At 36.6% G+C, this 15041-nt stretch overlaps 2 protein-coding genes across 3 annotated transcripts; one reads left to right on the top strand and one right to left on the bottom strand.

Moving 5' to 3' along the window:
• Positions 1–495: 495 nt before the first annotated feature.
• On the bottom strand, positions 496–2776 carry LOC126791381 (DNA repair protein XRCC2 homolog). The gene is given in 10 exon segments (XM_050517830.1): positions 496–649; positions 754–790; positions 957–1006; positions 1009–1046; positions 1164–1301; positions 1753–1815; positions 1935–2005; positions 2126–2223; positions 2339–2486; positions 2562–2776. Coding segments are annotated over 10 exon segments (948 nt in total). The 5' UTR covers positions 2739–2776; the 3' UTR covers positions 496–521.
• A 2339-nt stretch (positions 2777–5115) lies between these two features.
• Positions 5116–14837, top strand: LOC126790421 (ADP-ribosylation factor GTPase-activating protein AGD4). Of its 2 annotated transcripts, none has more exons than XM_050516639.1 (19): positions 5116–5254; positions 5842–5918; positions 6793–6893; positions 7508–7578; positions 8046–8108; positions 8476–8520; positions 9035–9100; positions 9266–9313; positions 9418–9513; positions 9604–9645; positions 10050–10265; positions 10481–10606; positions 11161–11376; positions 11657–11743; positions 11833–12093; positions 12573–12694; positions 13126–13216; positions 13510–13964; positions 14350–14837. In XM_050516639.1, the coding sequence occupies exons 1-19, from the start codon at positions 5207–5209 to the stop codon at positions 14462–14464; spliced, it is 2346 nt and encodes a 781-aa protein (XP_050372596.1). In that variant the 5' UTR covers positions 5116–5206; the 3' UTR covers positions 14465–14837. The 2 variants fall into 2 exon arrangements, with proteins under 2 accessions (XP_050372596.1, XP_050372595.1); XM_050516638.1 differs by having other exon boundaries at positions 10475–10606.
• Positions 14838–15041: the final 204 nt, after the last annotated feature.

Raw genomic sequence — 15041 nt, 5'->3', positions numbered from 1 at the left:
TTTTACCGATCATTTTACCGATTAAAGAACAGAACAAACCATAAACAAGGATCAATTGTATAAACAAGGATCAATTTGATGAGTGGTGTTGCACCTTGTTCTCTCTGTTTATGTACAATTAGTGTTAGCTTGTTAGAGAGAACCTTCCTATCTGCTTTCATTCTAGGTACAAAGAGTCACAAACCCCGGCTATGGATCTTGGCGAGACATCTTGAGAATTTGGGAAGAGAGACCAATCTGCCCTGGTATTATTGGCGTGATGTACACGAAAAATACCATCTCTTTTGGTTTACACCCTGCCAGGAAAAACGTAACCTCGGTTACAATCATGCCCAGATTTCATCACACTGTTATTTCCATCGCAGAGAACTGGTACCTCATGCTGGCACCGCGATAATTAGGAGACAAGGAGACTGCATTCCTTGCTCCTTAGTGTCAAATCATGAGACGATGAAGATACCAGCCTGAAAAACCAGATGCTTCAATAAGCCCAACAGAGATTACTTTGATTAGTTACAGAGTCACAAGACAGACGGGGATTTTCTTACATCCTTCACTAGAAACTTGTCCTGGAAGCGAAGTGAAGGTGATAACCATTCCGACAAGTAAAGAGAATTTTCTGCGTCAGGTCTTATAGGCAGGTGATCATCTGGGAGAGAAATAGATAAATAGTGTCAATCAGAACGAACATACTAAATAGCAATAACGATTTATCAGCAAAAGAGAAATTCCATAAATTAGAGAAGCATCAACCTGAAGCTCGTACAAGTATCCTGTGGGTAATGAATGACTGCAAAAAGCAAAAGAGCTGATTAGGTATAGTGTTGCACATTCCTGACAATTCCATTAGGAAATAACTATATTATAAAACAGTTGTTAGTTGTTACTAAGAACTACGAGACAGCTAAAAGTAGATTATCCAGGTGATTTACCAAGCAACTATTGATGAGAATTACCTGCCAGATGGGTGGCATAAATTCACGGTATGGAAGTAGTTGATTACTATTATACTTCTTACTCCTGATGCTTCCAGCATACAGTTATTTCTGAAATTCCAATCCAAGAGGATTACGGTACAATATATTGACAACTATGACCGGCACATACATTAAGAAAGCAAATTATAGGTAAATTTAAAGTTCTGAGCTTTTCAAGAAACTCACTGTTTGGCCGCATCCATGCCATATACATTATCCAAAACTATTTCTTTAGTAGCTATTATGAGCATGGGATGCAGCAGCAGAAGCTTTCTAATCTCCTGAACTAGAGTTTCTGAAATACCTTGAAGGGAGAGGCATTTCCTGTGCACCAAGTTGTCAATTGATCATATCAGAGATATCCAAGAACCCAAGATAGTAAAATAGTCGTACATGGATGGACTACATCGAATTAAAACGGGCACTATTTGATTGATATCCGGTTATTGTGTATTCTTAACACGACAAACAATTTTCTTCAGTTGTTGCCCTAAGATGATGCAAGCCATAAGACATGCATTAAGTAAGCACATAAACTTGTGCATAACTTTGACTGTTTGAGGCAGAGCTTGATTGAAAATATGACATTCCATACTACTACAATAACCAACTACAAAAATGCTATAGTAAACAACTATGGGTATGATGTCAACACAAAAGACTTCAGAATAAAAATCTGATGAACCGACCGTTATGAAGAAAAGTAGCTATATAAATAGACCTCAGAATATTTGTACCGAGTAGTAAGAGATGACAATACAATGACACTGATTACCTGTTATGACTCCCCATTGGAAAGAATGTTGACCCACGATCTACCCACTGGAAAGGTCCGATGCTGTAAAAACAGTCGGGCATTAATGAGAATCGTATTCAGATTAAGTTAAGTTCAAAACACACTGTAAAACATCAATTAAAGGGGAAAAACTAATGCAGAGCTCAAAATCTACTACATACTTGTCAATCATAAGCAATTGCATGTTAAGATTATGTATGTCTTTTTCCCTATTCAGCCGATGGTGCAATGTCTGTAATCCCAAGACCAAGAGTCCACTTAAGTTAAGGTAATAGTTTCACAGATTGAAAGAAAAGATTTAGCTTTCTAAATAAACATTCATATGAACTAAAAAGAGTTCCTTCCTCATCACCTTGAGAGTGGCAAGATATTCAAGACTGTCGTAGCACCGGACATACATGAAGCGCCTCATGCACGCAGCATACAATTCCTCATTATCACACACTGACCCTAAAACAACAACACACAATAGGTAACAAAAGTATTCCAGCAACTCCAAATGAAAAGTTCAATTCTTTGTTAGTAAATGAGGGTTCCAAATGAAAAGTTCATTTGGAACAAGTACCAATGGGTTCCATAATTCTGTGCTTTAACATTTCTGAAAGTCGTAAAACATCGAAACGACTATCCAAGTCAATGAAGATCACCAAAAGCTCCAAACCCCCATAGTGCACACCATTCCACTCCTTAGGAAGAATGCAATTCACAGCAGCCTAAAATTGGACATAACAAAACCCATCAAAAACCCATTATTTACATTAGACAAAGATCAAAGAAGGCAACTTGACCTGAATGAGGATCTGGGTTTTGGCTGAAGAAGAGGGGCCGGCGAGCTCCACCACATTGCCGACTCGGAGAGGAACGCGGTGGAGAGGCGGAAGGAGCAAGAAGGGCCGCTCCGATGAAACCCGAGAGAGCATCTCGGCGGCGGTATCGTCTCCGTCGATCCACCGTCTAGCCGCCATTTTTATGGTTCTCGAGGTTTTGGGCGGGAGTGGGTGTACTGTCACAGTGAGCTCTCTCTCTCTCTCTGTTTCTTCTCAAGTGGGCCCCTTACTTAACTGCTACTAACTGCTAAATTGTCCTCTATTTGTTCATAATTTTTAGGGGTGAGCACGGCAAGTTATGTGATGAGGCTCATCCCAAGTCTCATCTCACTCTTTTAAATCGGGACGGGACAAATCTCACATTCCTATGAAATTAAATAAAAACCTATATTTTTACTTTTTCATTAACAAAGTAACATTCAATAATGAAAATTTAACAAAAAAAGTGCATATTATGTTAAAATATTATAATTTATAATTATTATTTAAGTTGATATAATTTTGGAGTTATTAATAACATAAATTAGTTTTATTTTGATACAAATATATAAGAATTTTTAAGTTTTAATTAAAGTTGAGACGGGACGAAGCGGGATATAAATTATTCGTCTCACGTCTCATCCCACTATTATGAAACGGGACGGGACGGACGTTTTTAGACCTCCGTCCCGTCTCGTCCCTATGAATTTCGGGACGGGATCGAGATTTCCGTTTTTATGCCCACCCCTAATTTTTATCAGGAGAAAAAAATTAAATTACAAAGAAGCGAGTGCGAACATTTTGTCCATCGTTACTTATACAAACGCTCATGTGAAATTGATTGTCAGGTCTCTCTCTTAACAAACTTTTTTGTTTGACGAGCCAATCCTCGATAAAGTCTTAATTATCAAAAACGCTTTCTAACACCATTTAGTTTAGTGACATAATTATAGCGTCTGCATGTTCAAAATACAGAACTCAAATGTGTTAGCAATGTAATGATCATTGGCTATTATTAATAGTTAGAATTCAACAGTCCGGCCTTAATCTCAACATGAAATGACCATAAGAAGATTGATTTTTGCAATGGTAGCAAAATACAAAGAAAAAAGTTCACCATCAGTACCCAAACTATTGTGTCAAAGTCAATGTAGTACCAAAGAAAAAAGTTCACCATCGGTACCCAAACTATTGTGGCAAAGTCAATGTAGTACCCAAACTCTGAGTTGTACCAATGTAGTACCCAAATTGTAATTCGCTATCAACGAAGGGTCTAAGCCTAATTTCCGTTACGGCTCCGTTATCTCGGTCACGTGTCCTGCACGTGACAAAAAAAAAATTCAACAACGGTATCCAAACTCTTGTCGCAAGTTCAATGTAGTACCTAAACTCTGAGTTGTACCAATGTAGTACCCAAATTCGTTTTTCACTATCAATGAGGGTTCTGAGACCAATTTACGTCACGTTTTCGTCTTATGGATCAAAATAAAAATGGTATTTACCTAAATAACTCCATGTGGGTTCTAAAGCCATAATAAGAAACTATTACAATAAATATCTAGAATTAAGAAACAACTTATAAATTGGGCAAAACACCAACCCATTCTCATTATGCTCGGACACCTCACCACCACAGTGTGGCATCGAGGAGCTCCACCTCCTCTCATCCCCACTGCCTCCTCCTTTACCACCAACACCATCTTCGAGCTCCTCCACCTCTGCTTGGAACCCCAGATCCATTGATACGTAACGATCGCATACCTTCATTCTGAGATTCTCGACCGCCGACCGCACCGCTTTACATGCCTCGAATGTCGTAGGTGGAGGGAGAGAAGGTCGTAGGTGGAGGATGTGAGGGAGACTATGTTGTGGCTCAAGGAGGAGTTGCCAAACTGGGAGAAGTCGTCATCGTGATTGAAAAGTTTGGAAGAAACACAACCCGTAGTGTTGCTTTGCCTCAAAATATGAGCTCAGAAATACATTGTAGAAGGAGGGAGAGTGAAAGAGAATGAGAAGAAAAGGAGAAAAGACAAGAAGTTATGACATGTGATCCAGAAGATGGAGTTGTGATAGAAATTGGCTTCAGACCCCTCATTGATAGAGAAAAACGAGTTTGGATACTATATTGGTACAACTCAAAGTTGAGGTACTACATTGATCTTGCCACAAGAGTTTGGGTACCGATGTTGAAATTTTTTTTTGGTCACGTGCAGGACACGTGACCGAGATAACGAAGTCGTAACAGAAATTTGGCTCAGACCCTTCGTTGATAGCGAATTACAAGTTTGGGTACTACATTGGTACAACTCAGAGTTGTGATACTACATTGAACTTATCACAATAATTTAGATACCGATGGCGAAATTAACTCATATACAAATTCGAAATATATAAAAACCATACATTAAGTTATGTGACATCATCCAAGTTTGGAACTGTTATTGTCGCTCGTGAGTCTTCGATTAACTCAGGAAATGACCAAATAACCCTCTTCCCGCATAATTGCATCATGCAAGCAACGAATTCGATCTGAGACAAAAAAAAAAAGAGAGAGCTACCTGAAGACCCAAAATACAGAGACAAGATATAACCAGAGATTGGATCTCTGAATCTTAAATCCCCCGAAAATGGCAGCATTTATCAAGCTCGAAGATTCCCCAATGTTTCAGAAGCAGGTATATGCTCTTATATATTATTATTTTATATCTCCTCGTATTCCGGATTCATATAAAGTGTTTCAATCTCTCAAGTTATATGAATATGTAATTGAAATCACTGCACTATCTATCTGAAAAGCTATCTCGGATTTCTGGTTGCTATGGTTATGTTTTTTAAAGTTGTTGGAAATTAGTTGTGCCGACATTTTGGTAGCACAAGAGAAGTTTGGCTTGTGTTACTCGAACGTTTGTATTGGTTTTTGAGTTTGAGGTTGAGAATTAGGTAGCTTAGGAAACATTCCAGGTGGTACCATGTTGGTTAATTTGATTGAATTGATAAGTATGAAGGCAGGGAAAGTCAACTTCATGACAAAGTGAGAAACTTCACTTGTGTATTCGCTTGGTATGGAAGATTGCGTTGCGGTGATGATGGGTTTGAGAGCTCGGAGGGATTTAATCGGTTGGAGATGGGATGAGATGCTGTTTTAGACTGTGTTACCAATAGTTACATTGATACACAGCACCAATGACATAGACTTCATGATTTTGTTGGTGCCTTGAATACTAGATGGTGTGAAAGATGATTAATTTCATTTTCTCGACAGGTATGTAATCTAGAACAGACAGCTGATGAGTTGAAAGATCGATGCCAGAAACTATTGAAAGGGTGTAAGAAGTTTGTGTAAGTGCCTTCCGATATTCATAATCTATTTCATTGATTAATTAAAAGTTATTAATTTATATATTTCCAAATATCAGTGTTTATTATAGATATATCATTTAATGGATAAAAAGCTTTCTGGGATTAGAAATCTGAAATCATATGAATGCTGGATCCAGTTAAAAATACTTTGTTTTTCTTTCTTTGTTTGGGCCTTTTAGGTCCCTTTTGTAATAAAAAAGAAATCATATGGATGCCTTCTAGCTTTCGGAACTTGAGTTAGTGTATCCATTATGGTGTTCTCATGGTTCATGGAGACATTCCAAGTCCACTTCTGACAGCCACTATCTGGTGTTAGGGAATAGTAGGTGAGGTTGCTGGAATTGACATAACAGACATTTGCAAGGCAAGTTGGTGCTACTGCAGAAGATAAAGCAGTTCTGAACACTAAATAATTAGATTTGATTGAGGGATTTCACTAAGTTTACCAAAATGAGAAATCACTATCTTGACATGTTTTAATGTATCATTTTGGATGTAAATCATCAACAGTAACATGATACTCCTCTCAACGAGTATATACCTGTTGTGGAATTCTTAGCCATTTTATTCAGAACTGCGTATCCATTACAGTTTTGGAGGGACACATAGTCCCTGGGCAGCTTTGAACATGTTTCCCTCTTACAGTTTATCCAAATTAGTTATTACATTCCAATATTTACACATATAAATGGTCTCAATAGCTGTTAGAAAATAAGTGGTGCCAATCGACATACTCAGTTTGTAATTTCATATCCTCAACCTTCATGCATGTCTGTTTTTCATAGTTCAGTTTACAATTATTTGCAGATCTAGTTTTTCATTATCGCTATTTTGGCTTTTCCCTATTTCTCAGGGCGGCTCTTGGAGAAGCATGTGCTGGCGACACCACTTTTGCAGATTCATTGGAAGGATTTGGTGGTGATCTGGATGATCCTATAAGTGTTGCAATAGGAGGTTGGGCTTCCTTCATATCCTACTGTACTTTTAAGTAAATTTGTTTAACAAATTATAGAGGTGCTTCTTATAAACACTGTTTTTAGTTTTGCAGGGACTTTAAAAAAAGAAAAGGAAATTGTTTTATTTATTTATTTTGTTTTAAAGCCCCTACTATAATAAACCTATTTTGAAGTAAAAAGGAGAGATCCAAAAATCATAAGTTGTAATTAGTGTACAAGAACATTGAAGAGATTTCTTCTACTGAAGTTAAGAAGAGAAAAAGAGTACATCATCCTCTTCTATTTTCCTCCGAACCCTTAAAATATGAATAGTCATTTCTGTGTCATGTGAAAACCATTCATTTACCTTGTTGTCATTATTTCTTTCAGTTTTTGGATTTCAGTTTTACATTAACATAATTTTACACCTAAATTGGTTCAACTATGGTGATTACTAGATTTTTCTTTTAGTTCTGCGCCGAGTGACAGTAAAGTTCTTTTTTGTGTGTGCTAATCACAGGATTGCATGCTGTTGTTTAAATGAAGAACAATTATCACTGTTTCTTATGAACCTGAAATTGCCAAAGTGGGAGAGCATTGGTGTAACTGTTTGTTCTGTGAAACTTATTTCAGGTCCAGTGCTATCCAAATTCATTTCTGCATTTCGAGAGCTTGCTACTTATAAAGAGCTTCTTTGCACCCAAGTGAGTTCTCTGGTTGTTAGTATTGAAATAATCTTTTGAACTGGTGAAACTGAGACATACTTTCTATGAATTATCTTTGTATTGTTCTTATTCAGTATAGTTTTCAACTCTTCAGTGGAATGGTCAGTCATATGTCCATTAAGTGGTCTGGGTCTGGAACCCCCTTAAGGAACTTAAGTGGAATGGTCAGTATTGTTTGCTAGAATTTTGTGCCTCTCAAAGTTTAGAGGCTTAGGCAGGCAACCTCAGTTTCAAGCATGGTTTCACAAAGTGAGATTGGGGAATCTCTAGGTATCAAAAAGAAACATCCAATTTGTATTAGTTGTCAATTTAAATGGTAGTATGTGGTGTGGTGGAACATATTCAAACATTCACAACACAGTATAGAAAAGACGAACTATGTTACTACTTACTAGTAATAGTGTCTTTTAAGTTCTTACATTTATGTTGAAATTAATGGGTTACAGGTAGAGCATGTGTTAGTCAATCGGTTGATGCACTTTATGACTGTTGATCTGCAAGATGCAAAGGTAACTCTTTCTATCACTTCAGCTGTTTTATATTTACAAATATTAATACTATGCCTCACCTTGGCTGATAGTTCTATTGTAAAAGGTGTGGTAATTAATGTATTGAATTCTGTTGAATTATTTCTGAAAGGTTATGATTAGTAAACTTATTATAATTATTGTTTCTAAATGCTTGTCTGATATTGGTAACGCCTTAAGTCTTAATTATTTTGAGAATTTGAGTAGTTCATCTAACAGAACTTATAAAATAAGGCACAAGCTCTTATTCTTCTCAAGTTTTGTTTCTTATAAGCGAAGTTCTGGCTATTGATAATTTGATATATTCTTAAAACTTTTTTTTTCCTAAAGTATGCTCATTAATTTGCAGGACTCCCGGCGCCACTTTGACAAGGCAATACATGTTTATGATCAGGTATTAGAGATCTCAATGTAAACATTCTACTTGTATGAATATAGTCAGAATTTGAAAGTAGTGACACAGGCAGTGATGATAATTCGAGTTTACCCTTTAGTTCCTCCACAATATTCCATATACAGTCCCTTTTCTTTCAATTGTCCGTATGCATTTTTTCTTTGGACCATTGAAATGATGAGCCTTTTATTGATCATAATTATGATATAGTTATATTGGAGAGACATACAGAAAAAGATTCACCATCCTAATTCAATTATGTGAGTTTACTTCTATTACTGTTATCCTGCAAAAGGACTAGTCCTATTAGATAGGTGGATATCATTGAAAATACTTGTTTTGGTATGAAGAATCAATCCATTATGCATGTAGGGGTTTGACCATACTCTTAAGCACTTCATTCAAGTGAAAGCACAGATATACTTCTGCGTTGTATCATTTCTATTTGGTTCTTATTGTTTGGTGTTCCATTTGGTCCAACTTTTATCTCATGTTCTATTTCTCTGAATGGCAGTCACGGGAAAAGTTTGTTTCCTTGAAGAAGAATACACGTGGAGACATTGTTTCTGAACTAGAGGAGGTGTGTTCCTGTTAATTCAGTATTTCCAACTTCAGTAATATTTGCCCAGTTAATGCAGAAGAAAAGTGTGGTGATTTCTTTAGTTATCGTAATATCATGCATGTTCTTCGGTGTTTCCGGACAAACTTCCTCTTAATCTGTACCTGTCTTACCATACCTTGATAGGATCTACAAAATTCAAAATCAGCATTCGAGAAAGGCCGCTTCAACCTAGTATGTCTTCTACATATGCAGATCTCTTTTGTATATCTTACGCCTATTTTGCTTAAACCATTCTGCTTGTTATGACTTTTTTACTGTGATTTTAAGGACTGCAGGTAAATTCCCTAATGAATATTGAAGCAAAAAAGAAGTATGAATTTTTGGAATCTATTAGTGCAATCATGGATGGTCATCTAAGATACTTCAAGCTGGTCTGTTTCTGCAATAATTAGACGTTTTCTTTCTTTCCAGTAAATTTATGTTCTTTAGACAGCTGAAAGATTTTTTTTTTTATGGCTTAGGGATATGAGTTATTGAGCCAAATGGAGCCATATATTCACCAGGTATGAAAAGGTTCCTCTTATCACCTAATACTCATAAATAATCTAAAAATGTGATTGAGGTTTTCCTTCAGGAAAATGTTGGTTTCTAATTGCTTCCCTGGAAATAATTCCAGTTATTCATAATATTTCCAAAAAAGAATTTCAATATAAAATTCAATTAGATAAGTCAACTGTTTTGGCAATTCTAGGAAACTTTCAGAGATTATAAGTTTTTCTGTGTTCAACTGCTTACTAAATGATCCTAACTAGTGATGGTTCCCTATAATCAAGCAGGACCTGCGATGATATATATAATTGCTTCCGATGTTTCCAATGTTACTCCATCCACACAATTCAAGCTTTTGTTGCTTCTGAAAAAATAATTGTTATTCAACTGATGAATGAAGTGCTTTACCTGAAATCAGGTGTTAACATATGCACAACAATCTAAAGAACAGGCAACTGTTGAACAAGATAAACTTCACAAAAGGATTCAGGAATTTAGGACACAAGCTGAGATAGATAGTTTACGAGCTTCCAGTAATCTTGAGGCATCTGCAGTGGCTGAAGGACATCGTGCCTTTGGTTTGACTTCATACAAAAACGCAGAACCAATCATGCAGACCTTTGAAAATGGCAAGGTAACACTAAATGGGTGACTTACTGAAGCTTTACGTTAATATATAGTTATTTTAATTTACTTCTACTTTTTTCGTATTATGGTCTCCCATTATTTGTATTGGTGGATCTGATTTTCAAATAAAGCTATATTCCACTTTTAAAATTTGTGTTATTTTTGCAAATAAAGAACCTCCAACTCACATAATTCTTGATTGATTTCATATTTTAGCCACAGACAATCAAGCAAGGATATCTACTGAAACGATCGTCAAATCTGAGGGGAGACTGGAAGAGGCGGTTTTTCGTACTGAACAGTCAAGGGGCTTTATTTTATTACAGAATCAAGGGTACCAAACCCATGGTGGGTTACCTTCCTTTCTACGAAATTCAAAGTTTATAACAAAGCTGCTAGACGTACGTAACAATAGACAAGAAGTCATCTAACCTTGAATATATATAGCCCCGGAATGTGGGAGAAAAATACAATACCATAAATTCATTGGTTGAACCTCATAAAGATCAACTGTGCTAAAGGGATACCAAAGAGTTCTCTAAAATTGGAGACATACACAACTAATCTACTCCCCAGTAGAAAATCCACATTGACCTCTTATATATAATATATTATTTCAACTATCTCATAATCATATTCTTGGAATCGCTTCTCACTATTTGATTGACTTAATTATGTCATATAAACACAACAAGAAGAGAAGCACGCTGGCCATAATTTCTTGCAAAACATCAGAAATCTGTTCCATTTTCTCCTTATTTCTAGTTGTATTTTGGATTCTGTAGGTTTGAACCATTTTTTAAATAGTTTGCTAGTCCGAATATATAACAACTAGTGATAATGTTAGCTTTGTTGCAATAGACTTCTGATTTTATGTTCTCTTGCATCCTTCACCATGTTAGGGATCTCAAACACATCACTTTACACGCTCAACTGAGCATAACAGCGGTGTGTTTGGGAGATTCCGCTCAAAACATAAGACAGCCTCACTTGGTGAAAACATTCTGGGCTGCCGAACCGTTGATCTGCGTACCTCAACAATTAAGATGGATGCAGAAGATACAGACCTCCGACTTTGCTTCAGAATAATATCCCCGTTGAAAACGTACACATTACAGGTAATGGATTAGGATGGCATCAACCATATTTACCTGCCTACGAGGTTTAAATAATTGTTGTATTGTACACGGTTTAAGGTAGAAAATAAAGGTAATGGCAGTTGTTGATATGACCAAATTTGACTGCCCAGATCCAAACACTATTAAATATTTAATTACTGTATGATAAATGTCTGTTTGCCCCTTGCATTCACTATTTTTTCTCAAACAATTAATCAGCTAGTTAAAGTATTTGGGGCAACATAGTAACTTGTATAATATCCACTCTGTTTTGATCAAGGCTGAAAATGAGGCCGATAGGATGGATTGGATGAACAAAATAACAGGAGCTATTACATCTCTGCTGAATTTTCAGCTTCTTGAACAGGTCCATTATTCTGAAGCCTATAACTACACATCGAGATTTGAATGCAAGCATTTAAGTCTCCTCTAAGTGAAGTTTTGTATCTAGTGCAGCCACATCTGGGAAATGTGAATTTCGAGAGTAGGAAACTGCATGTTGGTGATATTCATCGAGTAGCTAGCTGCGATAGCTTACATAACTCACAAGTCAATAGAGTTGATTCCGTTTCTACTGCTCTTAGGGGAATCCCTGGAAATGATCTTTGTGCAGAGTGCAGTAGTTCTGAGCCTGATTGGGCATCTCTGAATCTTGGGATACTGTTATGCATCGAATGTTCTGGTGCTCATCGGAATCTTGGTGTACATATTTCAAAGGTGCGGAAAGTGTGAAAAATGGAGTACTACCTATGTTTGGGTTTGTGGCTATGACTTATGAATATCTTTGTGCTTGTGGAACTGTTTGCAGTGTGACAAAAGTGGAAGTGATGTGAATTATATATCTCTAATCTTGAGTGCTTAAATTCTTTGCTCTAAGGATATGCGGTGTTGGCTTTTAGTTTTATTTTATACGTTCATGTCATTATATACTTTTCCTGTGGCTTACTTCGTGCATGCAATTAATTATTTAATTTGTCTTTATTATTTGTTAAAAATCTTATATCGGACTATTTGGTTTTGTGTTCATCTATCCTTTTCTCTTTTTGCTTTTTTGAAAGGTTTTCTTCTTTCCTTTATGAACATATTAATTGAGTTCTTTTTCTTGATTTAAAGAGATATATATAATAAAGTGTCTTAACCTTGACTCCCTTTTGAAATCCCGCATGTAACTACGATTGTGTTCTAAATAAGTGCAGGTGAGATCTATAACGTTAGATGTCAAAGTTTGGGAACCAACAATTGTGAACTTATTTCGCAACTTGGGTAATGCTTTCTGTAATTCAGTGTGGGAGGGAAAGCTTCTATTCTCAAATGAAAGGTAAGGGTACTCCAGTTCTGCGATATAGGCTGTGTATCATTTACTTAATTTCACAAAATTCGTTTATACGTTAGAAAAACATTTGATTGTTGATTTCTGCACTGATGTACTTCATCGAACCTAGTAAAATATAGTTGAGGATTTGCAGTCTCTTAAAATATTTAGTACATAACTCCCAGATAAGAAACCTGTAGGAAAACCTTGAAAATACTTTGACACATAACCGATGTTGCTGATAATCTAATTCTATCCCTTAACTAGTCCACAGCACTCCCTTCTGGTAGGGCAACTATAACATGTGAAAAAGTATTTGATGCAAATGAAAGGCTGAGAAACAAATTGGTTTAATTTGTTCCTTTCATGTATGTGCTGTGTTAGAAATCAAGTATACTGCTGTCAATTACAAGTCAGTGATACAAATCTTTTTGCAGATTGGATGGTTCAAATGCCATGAGGACTCCTATTTCAAAACCATGCCCCCAAGATGCAATTCAGCATAAGGAAATTTACATTCAAGCAAAGGTAATCCATTTAAATTTCTTCCTCATGTCTGAGTTATGATAAGTAGGACTCTGGAAAGAAAAGTTGGAGTGGTGAGAGCTAAAGAACCAATTATTGTATATATTCATTGTATAACATGTCCTATCATCTTCCAATGTTCATGGTTCTGCATTGGTCTTCCTGTCACCTTCCAATTTTGGTAGTCTTCACCTGCGCCATTACTTATTTTTTTGGTATAATAAATAATGGTTACTGTGCGAAGTTCTAAAAAAAAAAAGGTTACTGTGAATAATAGTGCTTTGCTTTCCAACCAGTATGTAGAGAAAGTGATGGTCATTAGAGACGCAGCCGTACCTATCCTTGCAGCAAGTATATGGGAAGCAGTAAAGACCAGTAACTTACAAGAAGTCTATCGGCTTATCGTGATATCAGATATGACTATCATTGACACCACCTATGATGATGTGGTTGGCGATGATTTGTATCACCATGTTGATGCACGAGACTCAGAAGTGAGTTTTCCCCCAATAGAGAGCACTCAACACGATCCAGCAGCATGTGAGAGAATCAAGGCTTCCAACGATCAAGGGAACTGCCTTCAAGGTTGTTCCTTATTGCATCTGGCTTGTCACTCTAGCAATGCTATGATGCTCGAATTGTTGCTGCAATTTGGTGCCAACATAAATAGGCGTGATTTCCATGGAAGGACTCCTTTACACCACTGTATCTGCAGTGGGAAAAATTCGTTGGCAAAGTTTCTACTTGGAAGGTAACATATTGACATATCTGTAAACTGTGTTTCTTATTACAGTGGAAACTGGTTCTCCTTTTTGTTTTCCCCCTTTTGGAGAATATGAAGAGCCCAATAATCTAATCTGTGTCTCTTAATAAGGATCATATTTAAATTGACTAATAGACAACTATACCTAAAAGAATCTGAATACTGGGATGAGTGGACCTTCCAACACAAATCCTGCTAGTTTTGTTGTGGAACCAAGCATCCGTTTTGTGTTTTCGTTTGGTGGACATAATCTGGAAACTGTTGTGGAAACCTGTCAAGTAAACATTCTAATGTGATTTGATTAGAATTGGGCCAAGATGGCAATTCTTCAGTTGTTCTTAATAGTGCTCTGTACTGACATTTGTATTTACAGAGGTGCACGCCCATCAATTCAAGATGGAGGAGGGCAAAGCGCACTGGAAAGAGCAATGGAGATGGGAGCAATTACGGATGAGGAGTTATTTATAAGGCTTTCCGAGAATGAGTGAAACAGAAGGGTCTGCCCAGGCTATGCTGGATTACACGTTCTCACTCATGACTGACTATATGATTATGGATAGACCTCAATTCCTGTATAAATAGTTGTCCTTCCAAGTTTTCTATTTGTTAGTGATCGCAGTATTGCTCAGAATGAGTAAAGTAATTTATTTATATGGGAAGCAACCTAGCATTTACAGTAGGACGAAAGGAAATGATCCATCTGAAAGCCCTTGCGAGGAAATCTGGTGTGTTTAGTTCTACAGGTACAGGGAGATACTTGTGACAGATGAATAGTTGTACCCTATCATTTTAGGCGTTGCAAACAACACACTGATTCCATTCAATTTGTTTCTGAAAAATGTTTTGTTCATGCTTGCTGAATATGCTCTTCTTCAAAAGTTTGTTTGCACTATGGCTTCAAAATTATTAACTGTTAATTTGCAGCTGCTAGTTTATAATGACTCCTTCATAAGCTATTTGTTTCTAGTTCAATTGATGATCGTAATCCGCGCGCCTATCATCATTTGGGAGTAAAACTCAGCATGTTCCTGAGAATCAAAAGTTCATATTTGTGCAGAGATGAAT

Source organism: Argentina anserina, chromosome 4 (assembly GCF_933775445.1).
Source record: "Argentina anserina chromosome 4, drPotAnse1.1, whole genome shotgun sequence".
Classification (NCBI taxonomy): Eukaryota; Viridiplantae; Streptophyta; class Magnoliopsida; order Rosales; family Rosaceae; genus Argentina; species Argentina anserina.
This window is presented reverse-complemented; position numbering and strand designations above follow the sequence as displayed.

Coding starts and splice junctions, on each gene's coding strand:
- LOC126790421 (XM_050516638.1), top strand. CDS start 5,207: ATGGCAGCATTTATCAAGCTCGAAGATTCCCCAATGTTTCAGAAGCAG. Junction 9,646..10,049: donor TGGAGCCATATATTCACCAG/GTATGAAAAGGT, acceptor ACCTGAAATCAG/GTGTTAACATATGCACAACA. Junction 13,217..13,509: donor AAATTTACATTCAAGCAAAG/GTAATCCATTTA, acceptor CTTTCCAACCAG/TATGTAGAGAAAGTGATGGT.